Source organism: Pavona decussata, unplaced genomic scaffold, assembly GCF_977016875.1.
Source record: "Pavona decussata unplaced genomic scaffold, jaPavDecu1.1 SCAFFOLD_386, whole genome shotgun sequence".
Taxonomy (NCBI): Eukaryota; Metazoa; Cnidaria; class Anthozoa; order Scleractinia; family Agariciidae; genus Pavona; species Pavona decussata.
In genome coordinates this window covers 691,262-715,605 of record NW_028145758.1, presented here as the reverse complement: position 1 = coordinate 715,605, position 24,344 = coordinate 691,262, and the positions used below count along the sequence as shown (strand labels likewise).

Genomic DNA, 24,344 nt, shown 5'->3' with positions numbered 1-24,344 from the left:
ATGGTAAGTAGTTAAAAGTATTGCCATAGCTTTGCATTTGCCAAGACAGTAGATGACAAGTAGAAGCTAGAAGTTCAATTCATTTGCAGTTGTGGCGATTTCAAACTGCCAGCTTTTTAAATCCCGCCACGTTGTCCAGTACGCTGTAATAAGTAACTTAACCTTCACAAAAAGTCAATTTATATAATTATTAACCGCTGAATCGGCGGCATTATTTAATCTTCTCAGGAATTGCCAAGTTTCTTCCGGCCAAGTGGATTATCTCTTGTAGCAAATACGAACTGCTGGTGAAATGTGTTTGTGAATGCCCTGTCAGTCTTAAAAGTTGCAGAGAGAACAACTTACAAAAAAGTGAAGCTTGAACTGGATCCAAACCATCATCAATAACGGGTTCCAGTGAAATACCCGTTCAAACCTACTATTTCAATGCTCTACTAACTTCACTATATATGTAACAGTCTATTAATCTGTACTTGTGTACATAGGAAGTCGAATATTGGCTGACAGAAACCGCCCTTTTTTTTCCTAATGCCAGCCTTTCAATCAATCTCGTTTGTAAACCACGAATTTTTATCATTCTATTCAATTAAGTTAGCATCCCAGATGAAAGCAAACTGAAGGACAGTCTCAAACCTAGTATTTGGTTCAATCGAAGGTTATTACCTTTTGGGTCGAACCTTAATGGTGGCCTGGTAGGAACTTCGTTAAAGCGAAATAACCGAATTAGCGACCTAATCATTCTTTTATAAGAGAGAGAGAAGAAAACATAAAAACTAAATCTATACTACCTTAGTTTTCATACGCTCGTTATTATCATTTTCGTTGATGCTGTTGTCATCATTTTCAGCAAGATCGTTTAGCTAAACATCTCCCTCTTCGTCCACACCGTCACTCATTTCTACAAACAAAGGCTTTGCGTACACCACGGTCGCCAGAAGGACAAAGGCTAACGCAAATATCAGCATCATGTTTTGTTGTCGGCAATTTCTTTCTTTTCAGCCGCGCTCCGAAACAAGACGTAGCTATATTCACCACGAGTGAATCAGCTTCCAAACGCCCAACGCTTGGTCAGTGCTCTTTTATAGAAATTCGTGAAGTAGATGGCCCTTGATCTTTGGATAACAAATCCAATACACCTGATTATGGGAAAATTTGACGGCAAACAGCTCAAGGAAAGTATATTTGAAGTTTAGAGACTGTTTTAACTGCTTTTTCATAACCTGCTAACGTCTAAAAGCGTCAAAGAAACCCGTTTTACTATACGACGGCAAATAAATAAAATGAGATTGAACATTTTCAAACTGTACGTAAAGACATAGAATTATACTGAACAATCTATGAACGTTATAAAAAGGTAATTTTCTGTAAAAATCAACTACATTTTTTACTTTCCTTTCTGGTTTATCGTGTTGATAGCGTCAATGAGTTTGCTTTTACTGCGCAAATATATATCACGATTAAATCGTGCCTCTTAACAACTTTCCTCCGATGAAATGCCCTACTTCGCACGGATTGGCAAAATTCTTCAGTGCGTTGTGGTTATCTTGCACCGAATTTCTCTAAAATGTAATGCCACAAATTAATTTGGAACGTGTTCAAATTTAATCCAACTCAATCGAACTTAATCGAATGAATGGGTTCGATTAAGTCCGGCATTCAAACAAAAACATTTTTGTGAGAGTTTGATGGCGTTCGATTTTCGAACCCAATCGAACTAAATAGAACGTTCTGAGCCATCACTCGAAATAGACAACAATTTTAAAAGTCTTTTTAAGCATACAAAAACAACAAAGAAGTAGTTGAAACGAATAATGGATTGATTTAGCTTTACTGAAACATCATTTTATGATCCACTGCTGTTGTCATATAGTAAGTAAATTTAGCGCAAAGTCATGCAACAAACGAGTCCGGCGAGCAATGCCATAAACTGAAATAAAACCGATTTATCATCCTATAGGGTCTTTATAACAGCTACAACAAAGTCATCTCTTAAGCAAAGCAATGCAATCAATGAACTGTAACAAAGCTGATTCATCCGTATAAGGTTTTTGTTGTTGTTGTTGTTGTTGTTGTTCATTATTCCACTGTTTTTTTTGTTGTTTTGTTTTGTTTTGTTTTTGTTTCTAGAATACAAGATTTGATGAGAGCAATCTGTTCTCGGAACGGTACGAGATAACGTGAGATAAACTGAGAAGCCGCCTCATCAGTAGCAAACACGAGCAATTTTCCTTTATAACTCCCATTTTTAATCGAATGTATGCCATTTCTGACCATCGAACCTAATTGAACTCAATCAAAGTTCGATTTGGTTCAATTGCTCCAATTTTTGGTGAGAGTTCGATTGTGTTCGATTACCAAACTTAATCGAGCCCATGAGTTCGATTATGTGCGTTTATAAAACGTTTGATTTGGTTCGGGTAGTTTCGTCGGGCTCTTGTCGGCAATTGTTAAACGTAAATCAGCCAAGGTTATAGACTCGCCATTTTCCTGAGAAAGAATGGGTTTCTTTTTCCGATTAACAGCTGAAAAATAAGAAATAGAACCCCGGCGAGGTTCAGTTGTATCTCAAGTATTGTCCCAATAACACAACCAACATTCTAATCAGTTCTCCTTTTGGTAGCTTTTTCATTTTAAATTTTCCTGTAAACCACGAATTCATCATCGATGTTAAATGTGTTATCCCGGATGAAAGCAAACTGGCAGGCATTCCCATATGAAAAGTTTTTGCACTTAGCCTCGCTTTCATAATGAAGCTCACACAGGAACTTGGAAATGGACTGTACATGTTGGTTTTTAACTGGGATTTGCCATAAATTTTCTCCCTGGCAAGCTAACAGTGGAACGTTAACCAGGAAAGTCGCCCCACAGGAACGGGAAATAAATTATTACGGATCATTCTTACACCATCGATATAAACTGAATCACTTCATGGTCAAACCTATTCCAGTCAAATTGCCTTCGTTGCTTTAGGAATTGACGTGTTGTTTTTTTAGACAAGGAATTTACTCCAGTTAATTAGTATCTCTTCTTCCAAGCCTCGGTTCTCAGTGTGGATAACTTTATATGTCCAGTGTATAAGTCACCATCCAGCGAATAGATTGTCCTCTAATTTAATATACATTTTATGCGATGGAAAGCGCTTTATCCACTGGATAAAATTATACGATCTATGAAAAACCGGGTCCAGGTATGTAATTGGGTGACCAAATGCTGGAGGTAACCGTACGATGGACGAACACCCCTCGGGAGGGTGGTGAGGTGGGAATGGGTGTAAGGGGTGAGGTGAGTTGAGGTGAGATATAACTTTTAGTATCTAGTAAACGACGATATCATGAAGTTCCTAGTATAACTGCCTCATGCTGCAGAAAACGGGTTTAATTTCGCTAGCGCTCCGCCTGTATGTAACACCATGACCCGAATAGCAGGTTTAACTCTCAAAAATAACTCAACAGCATTCAGTTGTATTAGGCAGATTTATTTATCAGTTATCAATCTAAGGCGTAACACAGCGTCAGCTCGTCAGTCTAATAATTTTCTAGAAGAACACGCCAATATTTCTTGCAACAGGACTACAAGACCATTTTAGATCTCCAGCTCAAGGCCCTTGCGACGACATCTACGGAACTTTATGCCGCACCTTACTTTGGTCACGCTCGTTGCCAAACAGAGTGCCAACCTCCTTTTGCATCCCTAAATGAAAAACAGAAAAGAAGTAATATCGTAATTGAGTCTGTACGGGTAGAAAAAACACTTTGTTGTAGGTACATGGGTAAATAGATATGGATAACTCGTAATAAACAAACGCGGTATTTCAGTGCTCCGCTTGGACAATCATTTAGCACTGTAAAAGAAAAGAAAATTTTAACGGACTAATAAACAAGAAAAACTGGTAGATTGTATGCGGATTAGAATATGTACAGTAATTAAAATAATTATACTGGGTAAAATGAATTATTACAGAAACCAATAGAGGACGAACGAATGAATGAAGGAAAGAACGAACGAATAAATTACCTTATTTATACACGGTCAAATTATCAGTTCTTTATTTAGACTAGACTGAACTACTTTTCTTTTTTCTATCGTAAAACAGCTATTTCTATACCTAAAGATTAAAATTATGTCTTAAACTGCTATATGAGTGGTGAAATGTGAGATTTGACGGGAATTTTTCTCCAAAGAAATGTCCCAGCGAAACTGAATCTTTCCTTCATGAATTTCGAGCAGGGTAACGGGCAAGGTGGCTGGGGTAGCAAGTTTACCACTAATATCTCTTAGAACGTAACTGGAGACATAGCTACGATTGCTAAATTTGGAACAAAGATAGTCAGATGCCAAACAGTGGAGTGACTTATAGAACCATTGCGGCATTATGTAATCTACTCAGGAGTTGTCAAGTTTCTTCCAGCCAAGTGGATTATCTCTTGTAGCAAATACGAGCTGCTAGTGAAATGTGTTTATGAATTCCATGACAGTGTTAAAAGTTGTTAACTCAAAAGTTGCAGAGAACAACTTACAAAAAAGTGAAGCTTGAACTGGATCCAAACAATCATCAATAACGGGTTCCAGTGAAATACCCGTTCAAACCTACTATTTCAAGATTCTACCAACTTCACTATATATGTAACAATCTATTAATCTGTACTTGTGTACATAGCAGGTCGAATATTGGCTACCAGAAACTGCCCTGCCCTTTTTTTTCCTAATCCCAGCCTTTTAATCAATGTCGTTTGTAAACCAGGAATTCTTATCATTGCTATTCAGTTACCTTATCATCCCAGATAAAAGCAAACTGACGGACGGTCTTAAAGCTAGTATTTGGTTCAATCAAAGTTATTCCCTTTTGGGTTGAATCTTAATGGTCCCTTTTGGGTTGAATCTTAATGGTGGCCTGGTGGGAACTTCGTTAAAGCAAAATAACAGAATTGGCGACCTAATCGTTTTTTTATAGGAGAGAGAGGGAGAGAGAGAGAGAGAGAGAGAGAGAGAGAGAGAGAGAGAGAGAGAGAGAGAGAGAGAGAGAGAGAGAGAGAGAGAGAGAGAGAGAGAGAGAGAGAGAGAGAGAGAGAGAGAGAGAGAGAGAGAGAGAGAGAGAGAGAGAGAATAAAATCTGGTACGTACTCTTCTTTTCGCACGCGCATCATCAACATTTTCGTCGATGGTGTCGTCATCATTCTCGAGCTCAGCAGGATCGTTTAGCTGAACATCCCCCTCTTCGTCCTCGCCGTCACTCATTTCGTCAAACAAAGGCTTTGCGTACACCACGGTCGCCAGAAGGACGAAGGCTAATGCAAAAATCAGTCTCATGTTTTCTTGTCAGCAATTTCTTTCTTTTCAGCCGAGCTCCGAAACAAGACGTAACTATATCCACCACGAGTGAATCAGCTTTCAAACGCCAAACGCTTGCCGCTCTTTTATAGAACTTCGTGAAGCAGATGGCCCTCGATCGTTGGATAACAAGTCCAATACACCTGATTGTGGGAAAATTTGACGGCAAACAGTTCAAGGAAAGTATATTTGAAGTTTACAGACTGTTTTAACAGCTTTTTCATAACCTGCTAACGTCTAAAAGGGTGAAAGAAACCAGTTTTACTATAAGACGGCAAATAGATAAAATTAGATTGAACATTTCTAAATTTTATGTAAAGACAGAATTATACTGAATAATATACTAATATAATAAAAAGGTAATCCTCTATACAAATCAACTACTTTTTTATTTTGTCTTTCTGGTTTATCATGTTAATAGCGTAAATCTTTTACTTTGCAAATATATATCACGAATAAATTGTGAGATATTCCATTTACTTGACAAACGTTAAATTTTAGTTTGCTTTGTGAGTTTGTGATTTTTTTCGAATTAAAAAATCTAATATTGTTTTTCGAGTGTTGTGAGCAGGTGAGTTCTACTGCAATCTGCGAAAAAAAGTATCCTGAAAGAGTTGCAGTTTACAACACGGAGGAAGCTTAGACCATACTAACTTAATTCATATCGGTAGAGAATTACATTGCCTCTAATAAACTTTTAACATGCTCCCATTCAATTCAAACCTGTTAAATAAGAAAATTGTTGATTTATGTTTTTATTTTTGTAACTGCTTAAGTCTAAACACGTCCTTGTCTCTTTAATAAAAGTGCCATTGGTAACTGAGGAATCAAATTTTTATCACTAAAAAAGTATTTTCCCTAATGTCTATGTTTTACTTTTTTTAGTGGGGTTGGTATCTTAACTTTAGTTAAGTAGAATAACTTTGAAATCGTACGAGAAAAAACTTTAAAATTGAAAAATAAATTAATGTGATACTGGGTTTACCAGATGATGCGGGCTATTAGTAACTAACAGGTTCAACCTAGGCCGGCATAATGGCTGGAAAGAAAAAACATGAACAACGCAATGGGTTTGAGAAAGAGCTAGCGTTTATCAAAAATATTATAGAGCAAACTAAACAATTACGTGATTTGTGTGTTTAATGGGTCAGTTATTCCGTCCGTTAAGATACCTGAGTATATTATATTACGAGGCGACATTGCAAAGATTTTTTGCCCAATGGATGGTTTCTGATTCAGTGGTTTCTAAGAATCTGAATTTTAGCACTCGGCATTTTGACGTTAAGATGACTATATCACAAATTGGACAACCATTGGACAAGCATTAATTGAACGTGGGGAATTTTTTGTCGATTCTGCAATGGAAAATAATTTGCAATTGAAAATTTGAAAAGTTGTATATATGCTTGCAGCTGAGTCTGAAATTAAAGCGCAAATTGTGAAGTGTCTGGTTGACATGACACAATTCATTCAAAGTTCGTTACCGTTTATGTTCAGGGAGGAAATTTTTAGATTTTATTTTTATCCATAGAAATAAACTTTCCAGTAAGATCTTAGAAACAGAAAAATATTTGAAAAAGGGTGAATATTAACCGAGAAATTGGGATATAAGCGATTTTCAACTGAAATAAAACTTCACTTTGATTGACAACGTATTGCTGTTTTCTAAATCTTTAATCTTCGCTTGGAAAGGCCACTTTCAAGAGTTAAAACTCTCAAAAGATTTGGTCAACCTCATTCAATTTGGCCAGATGCTGATCATGCCATTTTCATGTGTTTGAATGCAATCGAATTAAGGAAAATCCAACACGAGTTTTTTAGCCTTTGGGATGCTGACCTCGAGAAAAAAATTCCAAAATATGAAAATCGAATTGATTTGGAACGGTCTGGACCTTAAAGCTTCGACTGCGCGGTAAACTCGGGAATTCAATTTCTTGAAACACCAATGAAATATTTAAATAGCCAGTTCTATAAGCTTTAATTCGATATAGGGCTTTTGAGGATCTGTGATATAACCCAGCGGCGCTACCTATACATCCATTAAACTGGTTGAACCCTGGAAGGTACACTGTAGCCTTTAATAAAGTAACGTTACGTTGGGAACGGTCCAGCATTTTGCGTTAGAACGGTTAACGGTAATTATCGCCATTAGCATTTGTTTGGGAAAATCGAGGGAATGCAAAATAGTCAGGCTGGCTTATGAACAGGGAACTCAACGAGAATATTAAACCAAAATACTGAATTGAAATGTTTGTTCCTAAATTCCTACATCGGTACTATTTTATGTCCTTTTAACGGGGAAATTTGTGTAACCTAAAACAGTTCAATTCTTTAGCTCAAAGTTTATAAATTGGCGAACATTTTGGGAAGCGGAATGGTAATTCCCTAATTTACGAACTGTTGTAGGCTTTCTAAGGATACAAGCTGATGTTATTTTTACCCCTTTAAAGATGTACTTGCCCTTCCTTTGCTTATCAGCTATGTTAAACTTTCATTCGACCTTTTTGTAAATGGAACGTTTTTTTTCGTCACAATTGAATCCTAAATTTTCACTGAGGCAGGTAATGTCTTTCCTTGCCATACGATTTATTTTTTTTTTTTAATCCTTTGAACTCTTTGAGGGTTTTTGTTTTGTTTTGTATTGTTTTTGTTTTTTTGGAATATCTGATTTACAACAATAGTGATACTTTGAAATAAATTAGACTAAACTACGGACTACGGTGATACTTCTAAAAGATCACAATATTGATACCGCCATGAGCATTCTGACAAAATTTCTTACATAGTGTTGTACATGATCCCCATAAAACTCAACGGGCAGTGGATAATATTAAAGATATTTGATATTTGATATCCAGTATAGATGGGCTCGAAATCGCAATTTGGGTAAGAAATCCGGCCTTAAAGCTGGGTTTCCTATGCAAAATTTGAAGTGGAATTAGACTCGGGACTCGGGACTGGAATCGGTCGCCTTCAGTTGAAATTCAATCCTTAATGTCCGTAAAGGACAGATATAGTAAGCCCATTAAGGTGTCTTTGGCAAAACCTGGTTCGGTAATATGAATCTCAGAACGTTTAAGGAGATTGGATGCAATCAACCCAACAAAACAATTTAAGCAAGTACTTGACGGCAGTGCAAACTTTTTTCTTAAAAGAAATGAAATATTTGAATTACATACTTTTTTCTAATATTATATATTCTTCGTTATTATACATTCAGTTTCCTTACATTAAACCCTCATAATGCTTCCCCCTTAATGCAAAGTAGGGTAAAATAATAACCATTTGACTTTGTTTGACAGTTTTAACTTAACGTGGGCAGTTTTCGTCGATTCTATAATCCAAACAGCCACGCAGGCTAGAGGTTGTTGACATGGCATGTTTTTAAATAAAGTGACGTTATCGAAAAGGGCTAGCATTTCGCGTTTGAGCAGTCTGCTAAATTCCCACGTTATTTTATGGCCCTTTTTGTGTAATCTAGAACAGCATGATCTGTTCGCATTCTTTAGCTGAAAATTTATACAGCATAAACTTCCAGGGAAGGCAATGTAATCCCGGTGGACCGTTTTTTCGATAACTCAGTCATTCGGCTGTCCGTTCGCCCGTTTTGGACGTTCGTTCGCTCGGGCTCCCGTTTGTTCGTTCGTTTGCGTTTCTGATTTGTTCAGTTGTTCCTCCAATTTCCCAGTCCTTCTTGCTATCCATGGGCATAAACATGTTATAAAGAATAAAATTTAACCATTTAAAAGCTCTATGAAAACATTACGAAGAAGCCCTCAATTCGAAAAACAACCGTGAAATTGACATTTGGTGCTGTTTCTTCGGTCGTGCGGTCGCATCCAATATCTATAAGGACAAAGTACTGAAAAAGTCAATAAAAATTTTAATAAAGATGTACGCATTTAAAAGCCCATTTTCAAACAAATTTTTTACCAGTGCAATTGGTTTCTTATGCTGATCGTTCGGTTATGGGGCTGAGTTGGCTTTCGGTTGTGTGGTTTGTTCATTTTGGCTGGTATATATGGGGTATTTGTCTGATTATTCAGTTAGTCTCTCATTGGCCTTTAGTGGTTTCGGCCTTATGTTCACTCCTCTTTCCGTCTGTCTGTCCCTTCCCTTATTTCCGTATGGTTCAGTTATCTTCACTAGGTCTACTAGTAACACGGTTTTCTACAAATAAATTACCTTTCCACATAGGCTTAATCTTAAAAATTTTAAAAGCTACATTAAAACATCAGAAGGTTTCCCTTCGTGTTTTAATATTAAAGCTGCAATGCTACAGGGAAAGACTTCATCTTTCTTCACCGATCTGACACATAAAGCATTTCGCATTTACACAGTCTAAATTCCCTGGTCATTTTATAACCCCTTAAAAGGTAAATTTGCCGTTATCTAAAACAGCCTGATCTGATCGCATTTCTTAACTGAAATTGTATATATAGCACAAACTTCCAGGGAACGCAATTATAAAATTAATCCCTTGAATTTACGAGCTGCTGATATTAGCTGGCCTTTTTCGCACTCTACGCCAAGCCTGTTTCTATCATATGAATCTCAGAACGTTTAAAGTGAATAGATGGCAAAAAGTCTGAAACGCCATTTTTTCAGGGGTGTCCAACGAGAATATTAGGGAGCTTAAGCAGCGACAACGGCAATGGCTTTATTTCATTTGTGCTACTTCGCGAATATTTTAACTTGCTCAACTTCTACAGAAACAGCGAACTATCCTGTAACCAAATTGGTAGAAGTGGCGTACAAGTTAAGAGATAAAATGACAAATTCACCGTCGTGTGCTCACGCTCTCCAAAAAACTTAGAATGTCATTTCACGTTGTTGTTTTGCAGAGGACAGCAAAGAAATGTACCAAAATGTAAAACGCACGTGCAAAGCGATTATTTTTGCTCATTAAACCTATCGTTTTGTGGCGTTGTCGTTGTCTCCCTAATATTCTCGTTAGATTTCCCTGAAAATTTGGCGTTTCAGACTATTTGATTCTCTCAATCTCAACCAATCAACGAGGTTTGGCGTAGACACCTTACTACGCTTCCTATATCTGTCCTTTTACAGGAGAAATACGTCTTTAATAATGCCAAAAAAGGCTAGCTAGCATCAGCAGCTCAAGGGATTACATTGCCTTCCCTGGAAGTTTATGCTATATAAATTTTCAGCTAAAGAAGGCTGTTTAAGATTACACAAATTTACCTTTTAAAAGGCCATAAAATAGCGAGGGAATTTAGACTGTTCAAACGCGAAATGCTCGCCCTTTCCGATAACGTCGCTTTATTTAAATGAAACATGCCTTGTTAACCAGCTCCAGCCTGCATGGATGTTTCAATTGCAAAATCGACGAAAACTGCCCACGTTAAGTTAAGAGGAACAACGAGGTCCGATTTCGAGTCGATCTACACTGGATATCAAATATCAAATGTCTTTAATATTATCCACTCCCCGTGGGGTTTTCCGGGGATCAACACTGTGTGGGGGACTTTGCCAGAATGCTTGTGGCGGTATCAATATTGTGTTCTTCTAGTAGTATGACCGTAGTTCGTAGTTAAGTGTAATTTATTTCGATGTATCACCAGTGTTGAAAGTCAGATAGCTATGAAAACTCCTTTAAAGGATTGAACTAGTAAATTGTATAGTAAGTACTGTCTTGAGCTTGGATCTAAAAGGCTTTCAGTGCTCCAGACATGGACACCAGTTAATGTTTCGGTTGAACATCTTTTGGAAAAGACATTCCCTGCCTGAGATCTTCGGATTCAATTGTGACGACAAACAAAGTTTTCATTTATAACAAGGTCAAATAAAAGTTTGGCTTGGTTGACAAAGGAAAAAGGCGCAAATACATCATTTAAAGAATGGAAAAAAGGTCAGGTTGTATTTTCGGAATTTAAGCCTACAGCAGTTTGTAAATTTGGGGATTAGCATTCCGTTTCCTAAAATATTCAGCAGTTTTCAAATTTTAAGCTAAAGAATTGAACTGTTTTAGTTTACACAAATTTCCCCATTAAAAGGACATAAAAATGTCCCAATGTGGGAATATAGGAATCAACATTATAATTATTTCGCTTCAATATTCTCGTTGAGTTCCCTGTTTATAAACCAGCCTGACTATTTTGCGCTCCCTTGTTTTTCCCAAACAAATGCAAATGGCGATAATTACCGTTAACACAAAATGCTGGACCGTTCCCAACGTGACGTGACTTTATTTAAGGCTACAGTGTACCTTCAAGGGTTCAACCAGTCTAATGGAGCTATACGTAGCGCCTCTGTGTTATATCACAGATCCTCAAAAGCCCTATATCGAATTAAAGCTTATAGAACTGGCTATTTAAATATTTCATTGGTGTTTCAAGAAATTGAATTCCCGAGTTTACCACGCAGTCGAAGCTTTAAGGTCCAGACCGTTCCAAATCAATTCGATTTTCATATTTTGGAATTTTTTTCTCGAGGTCAGCATCCCAAAGGCCAAAAAACTCGTGTTGGATTTTCCTTAATTCGATTGCTTTCAAACACATGGAAATGGCATGATCAGCATCTGGTTAAATTGAATGAAATTGACCAAATTTTTTGGGAGTTTTAACTCTTGAAAGTGTTCTTTCAAGATTAAAGATTCAAAAAACAGCAATACGTTGTCAATCAAAGTGAAGTTTTATTTCAGTTGAAAATCGCTTATATCCCAATTTCTCGGTTAATATTCACCCTTTTTCAAATATTTTTCTGTTTCTAAGATCTTACTGGAAAGTTTATTTCTATGGATAAAAATAAAATCTAAAAATTTCCTCCCTGAACATAAACGGTAACTGAACTTTGAATGAATTGTGTCATGTCAACCAGACACTTCACAATTTGCGCTTTAATTTCAGACTCAGCTGCAAGCATATATACAACTTTTCAAATTTTCAATTGCAAATTATTTTCCATTGCAGAATCGACGAAAACTGCCCACGTTCAATTAATGCTTGTCCAATGGTTGTCCAATTTGTTATATAGTCATCTTAACGTCAAACTGTCGAGTGCTAAAATTCAGATTCTTAGAAACCACTGAATCAGAAACCATCCATTGGGCAAAAAATCTTTGCAATGTCGCCTCGTAATATAATATACTCAGGTATCTTAACGGACGGAATAACTGACCCATTAAACACACAAATCTGGTAATTGGTTAGTTTGCTCTATGATATTTTTGATAAACGCTAGCTCTTTCTCAAATCCATTGCGTTGTTCATGTTTTTACTTTCCAGTCATCTTGCCGGCCTAGGTTGAACCTGTTAGTTACTAATAGCCCGCATCATCTGGTAAACCCAGTATCACATTAATTTATTTTTCAATTTTAAAGTTTTTTCTCGTACGATTTCAAAGTTATTCTACTTAACTAAAGTTAAGATACCAACCCCACTAAAAAAAGTAAGAAATAGACATTAGGGAAAATACTTTTTTAGTGATAAAAATTAAAGAGACAAGGACGTGTTTAGACTTAAGCAGTTACTAAAATAAAAACATCAAACAACAATTTTCTAAGTTAACAGGTTTGAATTGAATGGGAGCATGGTAAAAGTTTATGAGAGGCAATGTAATTCTTTACCGATATGAATTAAGTTAGTATGGTCTAAGCTTCCTCCGTGTTGTAAACTGCGACTCTTTCAGGATACTTTTTTCGCAGATTGCAGTAGAACTCACCTGCTCACAACACTCGAAAAACCATATTAGATTTTTTAATTTGAAAAAATCACAAACTCACAAAGCAAACTAAAATTTAACGTTTGTCAAGTAAATGTAATATCTCACAATTTAATCGTGATATATATTTTCGAAATAAAAGAAAACTCATTGGTGCTATTAACATGATAGACCAGAAAGAACAATAAAAAAGTAGTTGATTAGTAAGGAGGATTACCTTTTTATAACGTTGATATATTATTCAGTATAATTCTGTCTTTACATACAATTTAAAAATGTTCGATCTCATTTTATCTATTTGCCGTTTTATAGTGAAACACGTTTCTTTGACGCTTTTAGACGTTAGCAGGTTATGAAAAAGCTGTTAAAACAGTCTCTAAACTTGAAATATACTTTCCTTGAGCTATTTGCCTTCAAATTTTCCCATAATCAGGTGTATTGGACTTGTTATCCAACGATCGAGGGCCATTTGTTTCACGAATTTTTATAAAATAGCAGCAAGCGTTTGGCGTTTGAAAGCTGATTCACTCGTGGTGGATATAGTTACGTCTTGTTTCGGAGCTCGGCTGAAAAGAAAGAAATTGCTGACAAGAAAACATGAGACTGATTTTTGATTTCTGGCGACCGTGGTGTACGCAAAGCCTTTTTTTGAAGAAATGAGTGACGGTGAGGACGAAGAGGGAGATGTTCAGCTAAACGATCCTGCTGAGATCGAGAATGATGACGACAGCATCGACGAAAATGTTCATGATGCGCGTGCGAGAAAAGTACGTACCAGTTTTTATGTTTTTTTTTTCTCTCTCTCTTTCTTATAAAAGAACGATTAGGTCGTTAATTTGGTTATTTTGATTTAACGAAGTTCCTACTAGGCCACCCTTAAGATTCGACCCAAAAGGGAATAATCTTTGATTGAACCAAATACTAGCTTTGAGACCGTCCGTCAGTTTGCTTTCATCTGGGATGATAACGTAACTGAATAGCAATGATAAGAATTCCTGGTTTACAAACGACATTGATTGAAAGGCTGGCAATAGGAAAAAAAAGGGCAGCTTCTGACAGCCAATATTCGACCTGCTATGTACACAAGAACAGATTAATAGACTGTTGCATATATAGTGAAGTTAGTAGAACCTTGAAATAGTAGGTTTGAACGGGTATTTCACTGGAACCCATTATTGATGATGGTTTGGATCCAGTTCAAGCTTCACTTTTTTGAACGTTGTTCTCTCTGCAACTTTTAAGTTATCAACTATTAACTGACATGGAATTCATAAACACATTTCACTAGCAGTTCGTATTTGCTACAAGAGATAATCCACTTGGCTGGAAGAAACTTGACAACTCCTGAGAAGATTAAATAATGCCGCAATGGTTCTAGAAGTCACTCCACTGTTTGGCATCTGACTATCTTTGTTCCAGTCTGCAGTTACTTTCTAAGAGATATTAGTGGTAAACTTGCTACCCCAGCCACCTTGCCCGTTTCCTTGCTCGAATTCTATGAAGGAAAGATTCAGTTTCGCTGGGACAATTCTTTGGAGGAAACTTTCCGTCAAATCTCACATTTCACTATTCATATAGCAGTGTTAGACATAATTTTAATCTTAAGGTATAGAAATAGCTGTTTTACGATAGAAAAAAGAAATTAAGTAGTTCAGTTTAGTATAAATAAAGAACTGATGAGTTGACCGTGTATAAATAAGGTAATTTATTCGTTCGCTCGTTTTGTTCTTTCGTTAATTGATTCATTCGTCCTCTATTGGTTTCTGTAATAATTCATTTTACCTAGTATAATTATTTAATTACTGTACATATTCTAATCCGCATACATTCACTAGCAGTTTTTCTTGTTTCTCTTCTTTCACCGTGCTAAATGATAGTCCAAGCGAGGCACTGAAATACTGCGTTAGTTAATCACGAGTTATCCATATCCACTTACCCTTTTACCTACAACAAAGCCTTTTTTCTACCCGTACAGACTCAATTACGATTTTGCTTCTTTTCTGTTTTTTATTTAGGGATGCAAAAGGAGGTTGGCACTCTGTTTGGCAACAAGCGTGACCAAAGTAAGATGCATCTCTAAGTTCCGAAGATGTCGCCGTGGCCGTGAGCGCGAGATCTGAAATGGTCTTGTATTCCTGTTGCAAGAAATATCGGCGTGTTCTTCTAGAAAATTATTAGACTGTCGAGCTGATGCTGTGTTACGCCTTAGATTGATAACTGATAAATAAATCTTCCTAATAAAACTGAATGCTATTGAGTTATTTTTGAGAGTTAAACCAGGTATTCGGGTCATGGTGTTACATACAGGCGGAGCGCTAGCGAAATTAAACCCGGTTTCTGCAGCATGGTTAAGTTATACAAGGAACTTGATGATATCGTCGTTGAATTGATACTAAAAGTTATATCTCACCTCAACTCAACTAACCTCACCCCTCACCTTCATTCCCATCTCACCACCCTCCCGAGGGGTGCTTGTCCATCGTACGGTGACCTCCAGCATTTGGTAACCAATTACATATCTGGCCCCGGTTGTTCATAGATCGCATAATTTTATCCAGTGGATAAAGCGCTTTCCGTCGTATTAAATGTATATTAAATTAGAGGACAATCTATTCGCTGGATGGTGACTTATGCACTGGACATATAAAGTTATCCACACTTTTTGAACAACCGAGGCTTGGAAGAAGAGATACTAATTAACTGGAGTAAATTGATTGTCTGAAAAATCAATACGTCAATTCTGAAAGCAACGAAGGCAATTTGACTAGAGTAGGTTTGACCATGAAGTGATTCAGTTAATATCGATGTTGTAATAATGATCCGTAATAATTTATTTCTCATTCCTGTGCGGCGACTTTCCCGGTTCCAATGTTGGATTGTGAGGGAAAAAACTGATGATAAATCCCAGTTAAAAACCAACAGGCCATTTCCGAGTTCCCATTTGAGCCTCATTATGAAAGCGAGGCTAAGTGCAAAAGCTTTTCATATGGGAATGCCTGCCAGTTTGCTTTCATCCGGGATAACACAACTAACATCGATGATGAATTCGTGGTTTACAGGGGAATTTAAGATGAAAAAGCTTCCAAAAGGAGAACTGATCAGAATAGCATAATGGGGTTGACAGGCCTACGCGACTCTCATGTGCATGTTTAGCCTAAATAAGAGTTTTGCCCTCACGGGTTATGTCTTCCAAAGAACACCCTTTTCTCTATGAAAAGAGCGGTGCTCCCGTTTAAATTTTCTTTTAGCGCTGGATTTTATTCTTATTAAATGCTATCTATGGTTTGAAGGATTTGCGCGATAGACATTGAACAAAGCCATGTGTTTAATTGTCGCATGTGTTGTAATTGATCTCAAAGGTCATTTTGACCTCTTGTTGTTAAGTTTCCGTTTAGATACTGTCGTTCTTATGCCGTTTTTGTTTAGGCTTGGTATGGCTCATTTCAGTGCGTCTGGTGACAGTATAGCCTCTCTTTTTATCGTTGTAAGGATAGGATTAGAACCGTGTAATAGCTATACATTATATGCAGCTTTCGTCAGATTGCCGGGCCCGGCTATTTGCTTTTGTTGCAAGATGCTGTGTTTCTTATCACGGTTATTTGTCTCTTGATCCGTTCTTAATTATTGTAGCTTCTTTGAAAGCTATGCAATGCGTTAAATTGAGGGCTAAAGGCCGCTTAAGTTACGGCTGTGTGTTTTGTTGTCGCTCCGCTAAGCTCTGTAACTGTGAGGTTTGTGTTGCGGGAGCTTAGTATTTTCCTCCTGTGTTTACGTGCTCTGGCCAGGGGCTGCTTCTAGTCCTTCGGCCGTAAGTAAATTCTGTAGCATTTAAGGCAATGGTCAGGCAAGACCGCTGTTTCGATCCGAATCTTGTGGATCTCATCAGTTGCCGATTCTTCAGAAATGATAGAGATGAGTTCTCGGTATCATTTCAACAAACGCGCTCTCTTGTCAAATTATAAACCCATTGTTCGGATCGAAAACCCTGCAATTCAATTGGCTCCTTGGTTTTAACCAATCTGGTGGCTGCGAGTTCGATCCGTGGTGGGGCTAAGCTTGACGCTGTGTTTTCTATGATGGCTAAAACGTTAAGTTTTGTACATGAACTGCCATTTTGCTCGCGGATAGGTAGAAGTGTCTGATATGTGTTGCAGCATATAGCTCACTATGGAGACTGTATAAAGCTGTATACACCGCCAGGAGTGCGTTTTTCGTCTTTGTTTTTACGGAGTTCTTGTACAGTGTGTCTTTCACGACATGAGAGAGGGCCTGTCTGTTATTAATCAACATGGCATAATGGGGTTGACAGGCCTACGCGACTCTCATGTGCGTGTTTAGCCTAAATAAGAGTTTTGCCCTCACGGGTTATGTCTTCCAAAGAACACCCTTTTCTCTATGAAAAGAGCGGTGCTCCCGGTTAAATTTTCTTTTAGCGCTGGATTTTCTTCTTATTAAATGCCATCTATGGTTTGGAAAAACTAGACACTTGGGAAAAACTACACACTTTGCATCAATCAAAGCCGCGGTTGTGATAGAGTAATTATCGGGAATTTCCTTGCAGAAGTCTCCGGTAGAGACGAAACGCGTCGGAAATAAACTATAAGAAGTCTTCTGTTGTGCTGCTCACTAGTCTTTGTTATAAAATTAAAAAAATAATAATTTTATATCATTTTAGGTCATTTTAGGTTCATATTTGTTCATTTTAGGTCATTTTAGATCATTTGAGGTCATTCCTTGTTTTAGTAACTACGAGCAAACTATATGTTGTGGTTCAAATTTATCCCTGGTTTAAATTTTTTTCTTCCTTTGTTTTAAATAATTATCATATTTCCACACATTACCATACCCAAAAACAAAGGGTGAACCAAGGATAAGGGATAAAATTGGACCACAACATATATAACAATGGAAACTCATGGCATAGTTCGCACTAAGCAAAATTTTGTGAGAATTTATGCGAGAATTTGTTTACTTTGCGAGAATTTGTTTACTTTGCAGTCGAAATCTGTCAACGAGACACTTTTCCTAGTGCAACCCTAACTATTATGGTTTGGAAAATTTTTGGAAATCGGCAAAAACATCAAAGGCACCGTAGTGCTTAGTTGGAGCGGGCAGATTTCGGAAAACTCGGGCTTAACAATAGGAAACACAGCTAAAACTGTCATTTCTTGTCACTGAACAGCAAACAGGAAATATGCAATAAAATTAAACAGCGCGCAAGATCTGCTCAAGTTCGCGTTCTATTTTTAACATGCACGGACGTGGATTTTATAATTATTATTACTCTATCTATTATTTTATAATAATTATTACTTGTTTCCGGAGCTCGTCAAACTTAGCACACCAAGTCTGTCATCTTCTTCTGCTGAGGAAAGATGGGTGTAAGCGTGCTGGTCAAATGGCGAAGAAACAATGTTGCTAAGATTATTGGCCTAAAATTTTGACCAAAGATTTTTTAAGTTATGCAAAGTGTAATCACTGACACATTTGTTTCACCTTGTGCAACCCTGATAGTTGAAAGCAAAAGTTTGCTTTCCGGTTGCGGTTTCAAATTTTCTGTGGTTTCTTTGCCGACAAAATATCAGGGAAGATGGTTATTTTAGGCTGTGAAAACATGTTTCCTCCCAAAAGAGCAGGATAACAGATGTAGATGCTGTTGACAGGATGGCCAACACATTAAAAATCTGCACCAATTAAAAACAATGAAAATGTTTCACACTCATTCTTATTCATATGAAGATGAGAGACCCCCCAAAACAATTCATTGTGACTAATTATTTTGCAATGTTCTATGTGATGATCTTTCAGTTTTGTTATGACAATTATTGATGGGTTCTTTAATCTGCGTTTTTTCCTAGAATATACTGACATCCCAGTCCTTCTCAATAAAAACCAAATCAAAGCAATTAGAAAATTGATTTGTCGTATTGTGAGGAAGGCAATGGGTGTCAAGCCTCTCCCAGATGGTGCTCCCTGTGGATTTCAGGTTAGCCTTTCAGCTGCTGTGGCCTGGGCTGCAAGGGAGACCAGACTGCATCAACCTGACCAGGAAATGCTGGAAGTCAATTTAAAACTTTTTTTTTTTTTTTTTAATGGAAATCTTTATTGGAAATAACAAGATTACAATTTGTAGTTTTACATTTCAGAAATACACACAGTTACACAACACTGGACACATGCACAAAAAACGTACACACAAACACAAGTTGTAACAGGCATGTTAAATATAGACTAAGTAGACTAAGTAAATAATGAATATTAAAGAGGTTGAATTATGAAAGGCCTTCAATGCGAAGTTTGAAGAGAATACGTTGCTTAAACTCATCAAAGTTGATTTGTTTTTTGTTCAGTTTTTGACAGTAAAGATAATATTTTGCAAATAACAAGCAATAATTAAATTTTTTAAGGGACATATCTGAAGACGATAACTGATCATTACCAAATTTACCAAATAGAAATTCTTCGGTGGAGGTTGAAAGGGAGGTGGCATGTTCCCTGTTGAACCATTCCATAACGTTACTGATAAAGGACTTGGAAAAGTGGCAGTCGATGAAAGTGTGACCCATCGAGTCACCTTCATTACAGTATAGACAGTCTTTGTTATTTTCAATACCAAAGTAATACAATTCCTTCTTTGTAACAATAATTCTATGTAAAAATTTATAATAGAATTCTCTAAGTTTAGGTTCCTTACAGATTAGCTTCAATTTACTAAAATAGCAAGGCCAACTCAAATTCATCGACTGAATTTCGTGTTCCCATTTCCTTGAACCAGTAGCCTTAGTTACAAATTTTTTTGTAATAAGCCAATAGAAATCTTTGCTTTTCACCTTGAGTAAGTTTATTGAAACAGTTGGCGACAGAGAGAATATAAAGTTGTCCTTTTCGAATTCGCGTTTGTTAAGCGAGGTCTGACTTGCCTTTTCTCGCAGATGTTTCGAAATTGCTGCAAGGACTTGAAAATATCGAAGAAAATTGCACTTAAGGTGACGGTATTTTTGGAGGAATTCCTGATAGGAAAGAAATTTCCCCTCATCATTTAAAACATCCCGGATAGAGAATATACCATTAAGATGCCATTCGTTGTAATAAAATGGCTTCCCGTTTATTAAGATTTCTCTATTATTAAATAGCACTAAATCTTGCTCTTGGTAATATCCATACAACTGTTTTAACTCCAACATGTGGATTAGGATTTCTTTATAAAAAAGTGGAAGGTCAATCTGTTTAATAAAATGGTTATCGTAATTACATCGAAGTAAGAAGTTAAGTCCACCATACCTTTTAAAATAATAGCTTGGGATATATGACCAAGATTCATCTGAGCAGTTTTCACTTTTTAAAAGTCTGGGTATCCATGCTAAATTAAGGGACTTAAATGTAGTCAAAATATTTGGTACGCGCAAACCGCCATCCATATAGTCCTGGTACATTACTTGCCTTTTTATTTTATCAGGTTTTTTGTTCCATATAAAATTAAATAAATAGTTGGTGATCAACTTGACACTCGCTTCTATAGGCATGCTCGACATTGAAGCCGAATAAATCAGCTGTGGAACTCCTAAGCTTTTAAAAATTAGACATCTACCAAGTAGAGTTAGACTTCGGGATCTCCAGAAGTTAAGCCGGTTGTCCATTTTTTCAATTTTTTCGGTAATGTTCTTCTTGTAGTTACCTTTTTCATCGTAAGAAATAAAAATACCAAGAGTTCTGACGGGATCTTTAGTCCATTTTAGATCCAACGGTTTAGAATCACTAAAACGCCAAGGTCCCAGCCATAGTGCTTTTGTTTTAGACTGGTTAAGCTTCAATCCCGATACACGTTCAAAGACATTGAGTAAGGCAATGGCATTTTCAACTGAATTTAGATCTTTACATAATAAGGAGGTGTCATCAGCAAATTGACTAATTTTGAATTCGTAACCGTGGATTTTTATCCCCTGTATGTTTTGATCTTGTCGTATCTTACTCGCTAAAATTTCCGCTCCTAGAATAAAGAGGAGAGGGGATAATGGACAGCCTTGTCTAACTCCTCTAGACAATGGAAAGGATTCTGTACAAAAGCCATTGTTTAAGACTGAACTTTCACTTTTAGCGTACAAAATGGAGATCCAACGTTTGATACTTTCACCAAAGTTGAATACAGAAAGAGTCTGTTGAATAAAGGACCATTCCAGGGAATCATAAGCTTTAATAAAATCAAGCAAAAGAAGGATTCCCGGAATGTTTTGCCGTTTTGTTTGTTCAAGAACGTCTGTTAACAAACGAATGTTCTGCCCGATGTATCTTCCTTTAACAAATCCGGTTTGGTCTGGATTAATTAACTTCGGTAGTATACTTTCTATTCTTTTAGCAATAACTTTAGATGCGATCTTATAGTCGACATTTAATAAAGTGATGGGGCGCCAATTTGACAGAAACAATAAGTTAGAATCTTCTTTTGGAACAAGTGTTATGACACCTCTTCTTTGAGAAATTGACAGCTCGCCAACGTCGTAAGAAGCATTAAGACTGTTCAGTAGATCCTGACCAAGAATTTCAAAAAAACAGTTGAAGAATTCGACAGTATAACCATCTTCTCCTGGAGACTTTCCTAATTTAAATGTCCTCAATATATTCTGGCATTCTTCAAGAGTTAGCTTTCCTTCAATTTCATCCCTTTCATCGTCAGATAGTTTCGGCAGTTCTAGATTGGCAGTAAAGTTATTGAAGTCACTGTCATCGCTTTTATCACTATCCACCTCCGATTTATATAAATCAGCATAATAAGAGTGAATTTCGCACATGATTTCTTTTTCATCTACAATGACATTGCCGTCGGGATCTGGTTTAAGTTCCGCGATGACCTTCGTGTTAAAATTCCTTTTTTCTATGTTGAAGAAGTATTTGGTCGGCTTCTTGATGGAAGACCATTTTTTGGTAGGTGTTGGATATTAAACTATGATTTCGGGTAAAATATCAAGTATGACATTGTTTTTTTTTATTTGACAACTGCTGCATCCATTTTGATAATGCCATCTACATGTAATCATCATCAGATCTTTCTTTGACACACTTTACTCTGCTTAAGACCTAACTAAATACCTGTAGTTGTTTGGGTCATTTCAAGAAGCCAGTGCAAACAAACTGGTGAACAAGTTGATACAATAAAGCCTGTTACTATTGTTATGTTTTAATTTTATTATTTATAGTCATAATTTTTTTTAAGAGTTCAGTGATGGGCAAGCATCCTAGTTGCTTTATGCCAACACAACTTTTTTTTCCCCTTCTAGCATGGAGACTACTGGTGACATGTTTTGTCTCAGCCTTTGTATCTAGTAGTTATTTAACTCTTTGAGCTTTTATTAGAAATCAATTTGAATTTCAGTTATGTTTTTGTACTTCTGTCCCACAACAGGGAGGCAACAAGTCATGATTGGTATTGTCCCTGTGAATGTCCATCATGCTTCCAGTGAGAGTTCGAAAAGTGTCTATCCCATTGCCTTAGCTAGGAAAACAGCTGGGTTTTGATAAAGTTATGGTGTTTAATCTACCTTAATTTGGTCATAAAAATAAGAGCATTACATGGTCATTTGGATTTACAATCAGTTTTGTCCAATTTGCCTTTAAGTGTTCGTCAGAATAAGAAAAACAATAGACTACAGGTACTTACTGGATGTCTTGTTTTAGGTAAAGAAGGGAAGACATATCATTCATTGTTTGTAGTTAAATCAAAAGAAGTTCTTATTCTCATTTGGCAGGAAGAATGTGGAAGCCTTGATAAAGGATCTGAATGCCCAAAAAATGCCATAAAAAAGAATGGTATTACGGTTGATGGAAGACACTTTGAGGTGAAATTTACAGGTGATCTAGTGTACCCAGTTCCATTTTTTATACCTAGCCACTTGATAAACATTTCAAACTAGTTCAAATTTTGCAGACATTTCATTATCCTTTGCCTTTGGCCTTGTGAACCCTCTTTTCCGAAGTCTTCTTTGGTTATACATAATTGGAAGGGATTTCATTGTATGAGAGTGTGGATAGTAGGCTGTACTTTGTTTGTACCTTTTATAAGTTGAGTAAAGGTGTTGAGTAATTTTTGTTTCAAAGCTAAAATGTAATAGTCATTGACTAGGCCTGTTTAATGATCTTAGCTACCCCTTTATGGTCTTCATGAAAATAGAATAATAAAAATGTAGGCAAGATTTACATATTTTTCTTCCTATTGTTTCAAATTTTATTACAGTCACTCTTGATTATAAAGCTTTAATAATGCTGATGAGACGAAGTGATGATCAGGATGACACTTTGGCTCCTGAACTGTGCAAAAGGGGTCTAGATACTGAGTGCTGCATCTTTTGCAAAGTTGTAAGGGTATGTTATCATTGAATTGTAAATAATTATTGGAACGATGCTTTTAAAGCTAACATATACTTTGTCTTAGACGTTTTGCCTTGACAAATTGACTGAACACATAAATGTAATGTGTTCAAAAGATACAAATCATGGAAACTAAGAATAAAGGATTTGCAAACTAGGTCAATTAATCATTTTTGCTGCCAAGGTACAAGGTCATACTCAGATTTGCTAACGTCGTAAGTGCCATTTCCAGACACACGGGCAGCGGTCTCGTATAGGCGTAGCTAGCTTTGCGGTGTTTGGAAATTGATTTCAACCTTCCAAGCGGTTTATTTGGAGCACAATACCTCTCTTACGAGAGAAAGAACATTATATCGCCGAAATTTAGCCCCGCGTTGTACGCGGTCCGTCGTGTTGGTTATTTGTTGTGAACATTCAGAGTCTGGAAACAATTGAGAAGTTGTTCCGGCTAGGCAAATTATCCCAAGCATGAGCGTTTACAAGGCAGCTATGGTTACCCTCGTGCTAGAGTAACCCACGCGCTCAGCTAGGGTTACTCTACTGCTAGGGTAACCCTAGCACTGTAAACAGGGCCTTAATATGTTTTCTTGAGAGCTTGAGCGCTTGATGGTAAATTTCTTTTCCTGATAACACATTTCTGAAGCGTCATCGACTATCGGAATGCTGAGATTTTGACTTTGCTTTTTACGAATAAATGGAAGTTTGATCAGTTGTTCAGGAATTATTCAACAAGAGTATCGGTTCTCCGGGAACCTTATCTATAGTAAAAGTTTCGTTCGTGGTATTAAAATTAGACTGCAAGCAGTCCCTTTCTGGTTAGTCTAGATGGTGTGGTCATAGCGGAGGAGAAGGAAAAGAAAGGGACTGCGCTCTTAACTGTAACAAACGCGTTCGTATTTCCCGTCGCTCCAGCAACGGAAAATTCCGTAAACAATAGCTGCTGTCAGACAAGTTTGATGTGTAGTTAACCTCTTCAC

The 24,344-nt window shown here is 36.9% G+C and overlaps 1 protein-coding gene and 1 long non-coding RNA gene across 4 annotated transcripts in view; one reads left to right on the top strand and one right to left on the bottom strand.

Moving 5' to 3' along the window:
• Positions 1–3,454: 3,454 nt before the first annotated feature.
• The window catches only part of LOC146451483 (uncharacterized), a 36,693-nt gene continuing 15,803 nt past the window's right edge, over positions 3,455–24,344 (bottom strand). The window contains exons 1-2 of one of the 2 annotated variants that reach the window (XR_014859974.1): positions 5,125–5,404; positions 3,455–3,690 (exon numbers count right to left, since the gene is read on the bottom strand). This is a non-coding gene — a long non-coding RNA (uncharacterized LOC146451483). Of the gene's footprint in view, positions 3,691–5,124; positions 5,405–24,344 lie in introns of those variants that run through there. The other variant, XR_014859975.1, reaches the window with a different exon arrangement.
• The window catches only part of LOC146451470 (uncharacterized), a 236,248-nt gene continuing 225,418 nt past the window's right edge, over positions 13,515–24,344 (top strand). Inside the window, exon 1 of one of the 2 annotated variants that reach the window (XM_085098858.1) lies at positions 13,515–13,775. In XM_085098858.1, coding sequence (XP_084954984.1) covers positions 13,665–13,775 — 111 coding nt within the window. In that variant the 5' untranslated portion in view covers positions 13,515–13,664. The remainder of the gene's footprint in view (positions 13,776–24,344) is intronic. The other variant, XM_085098855.1, reaches the window with a different exon arrangement.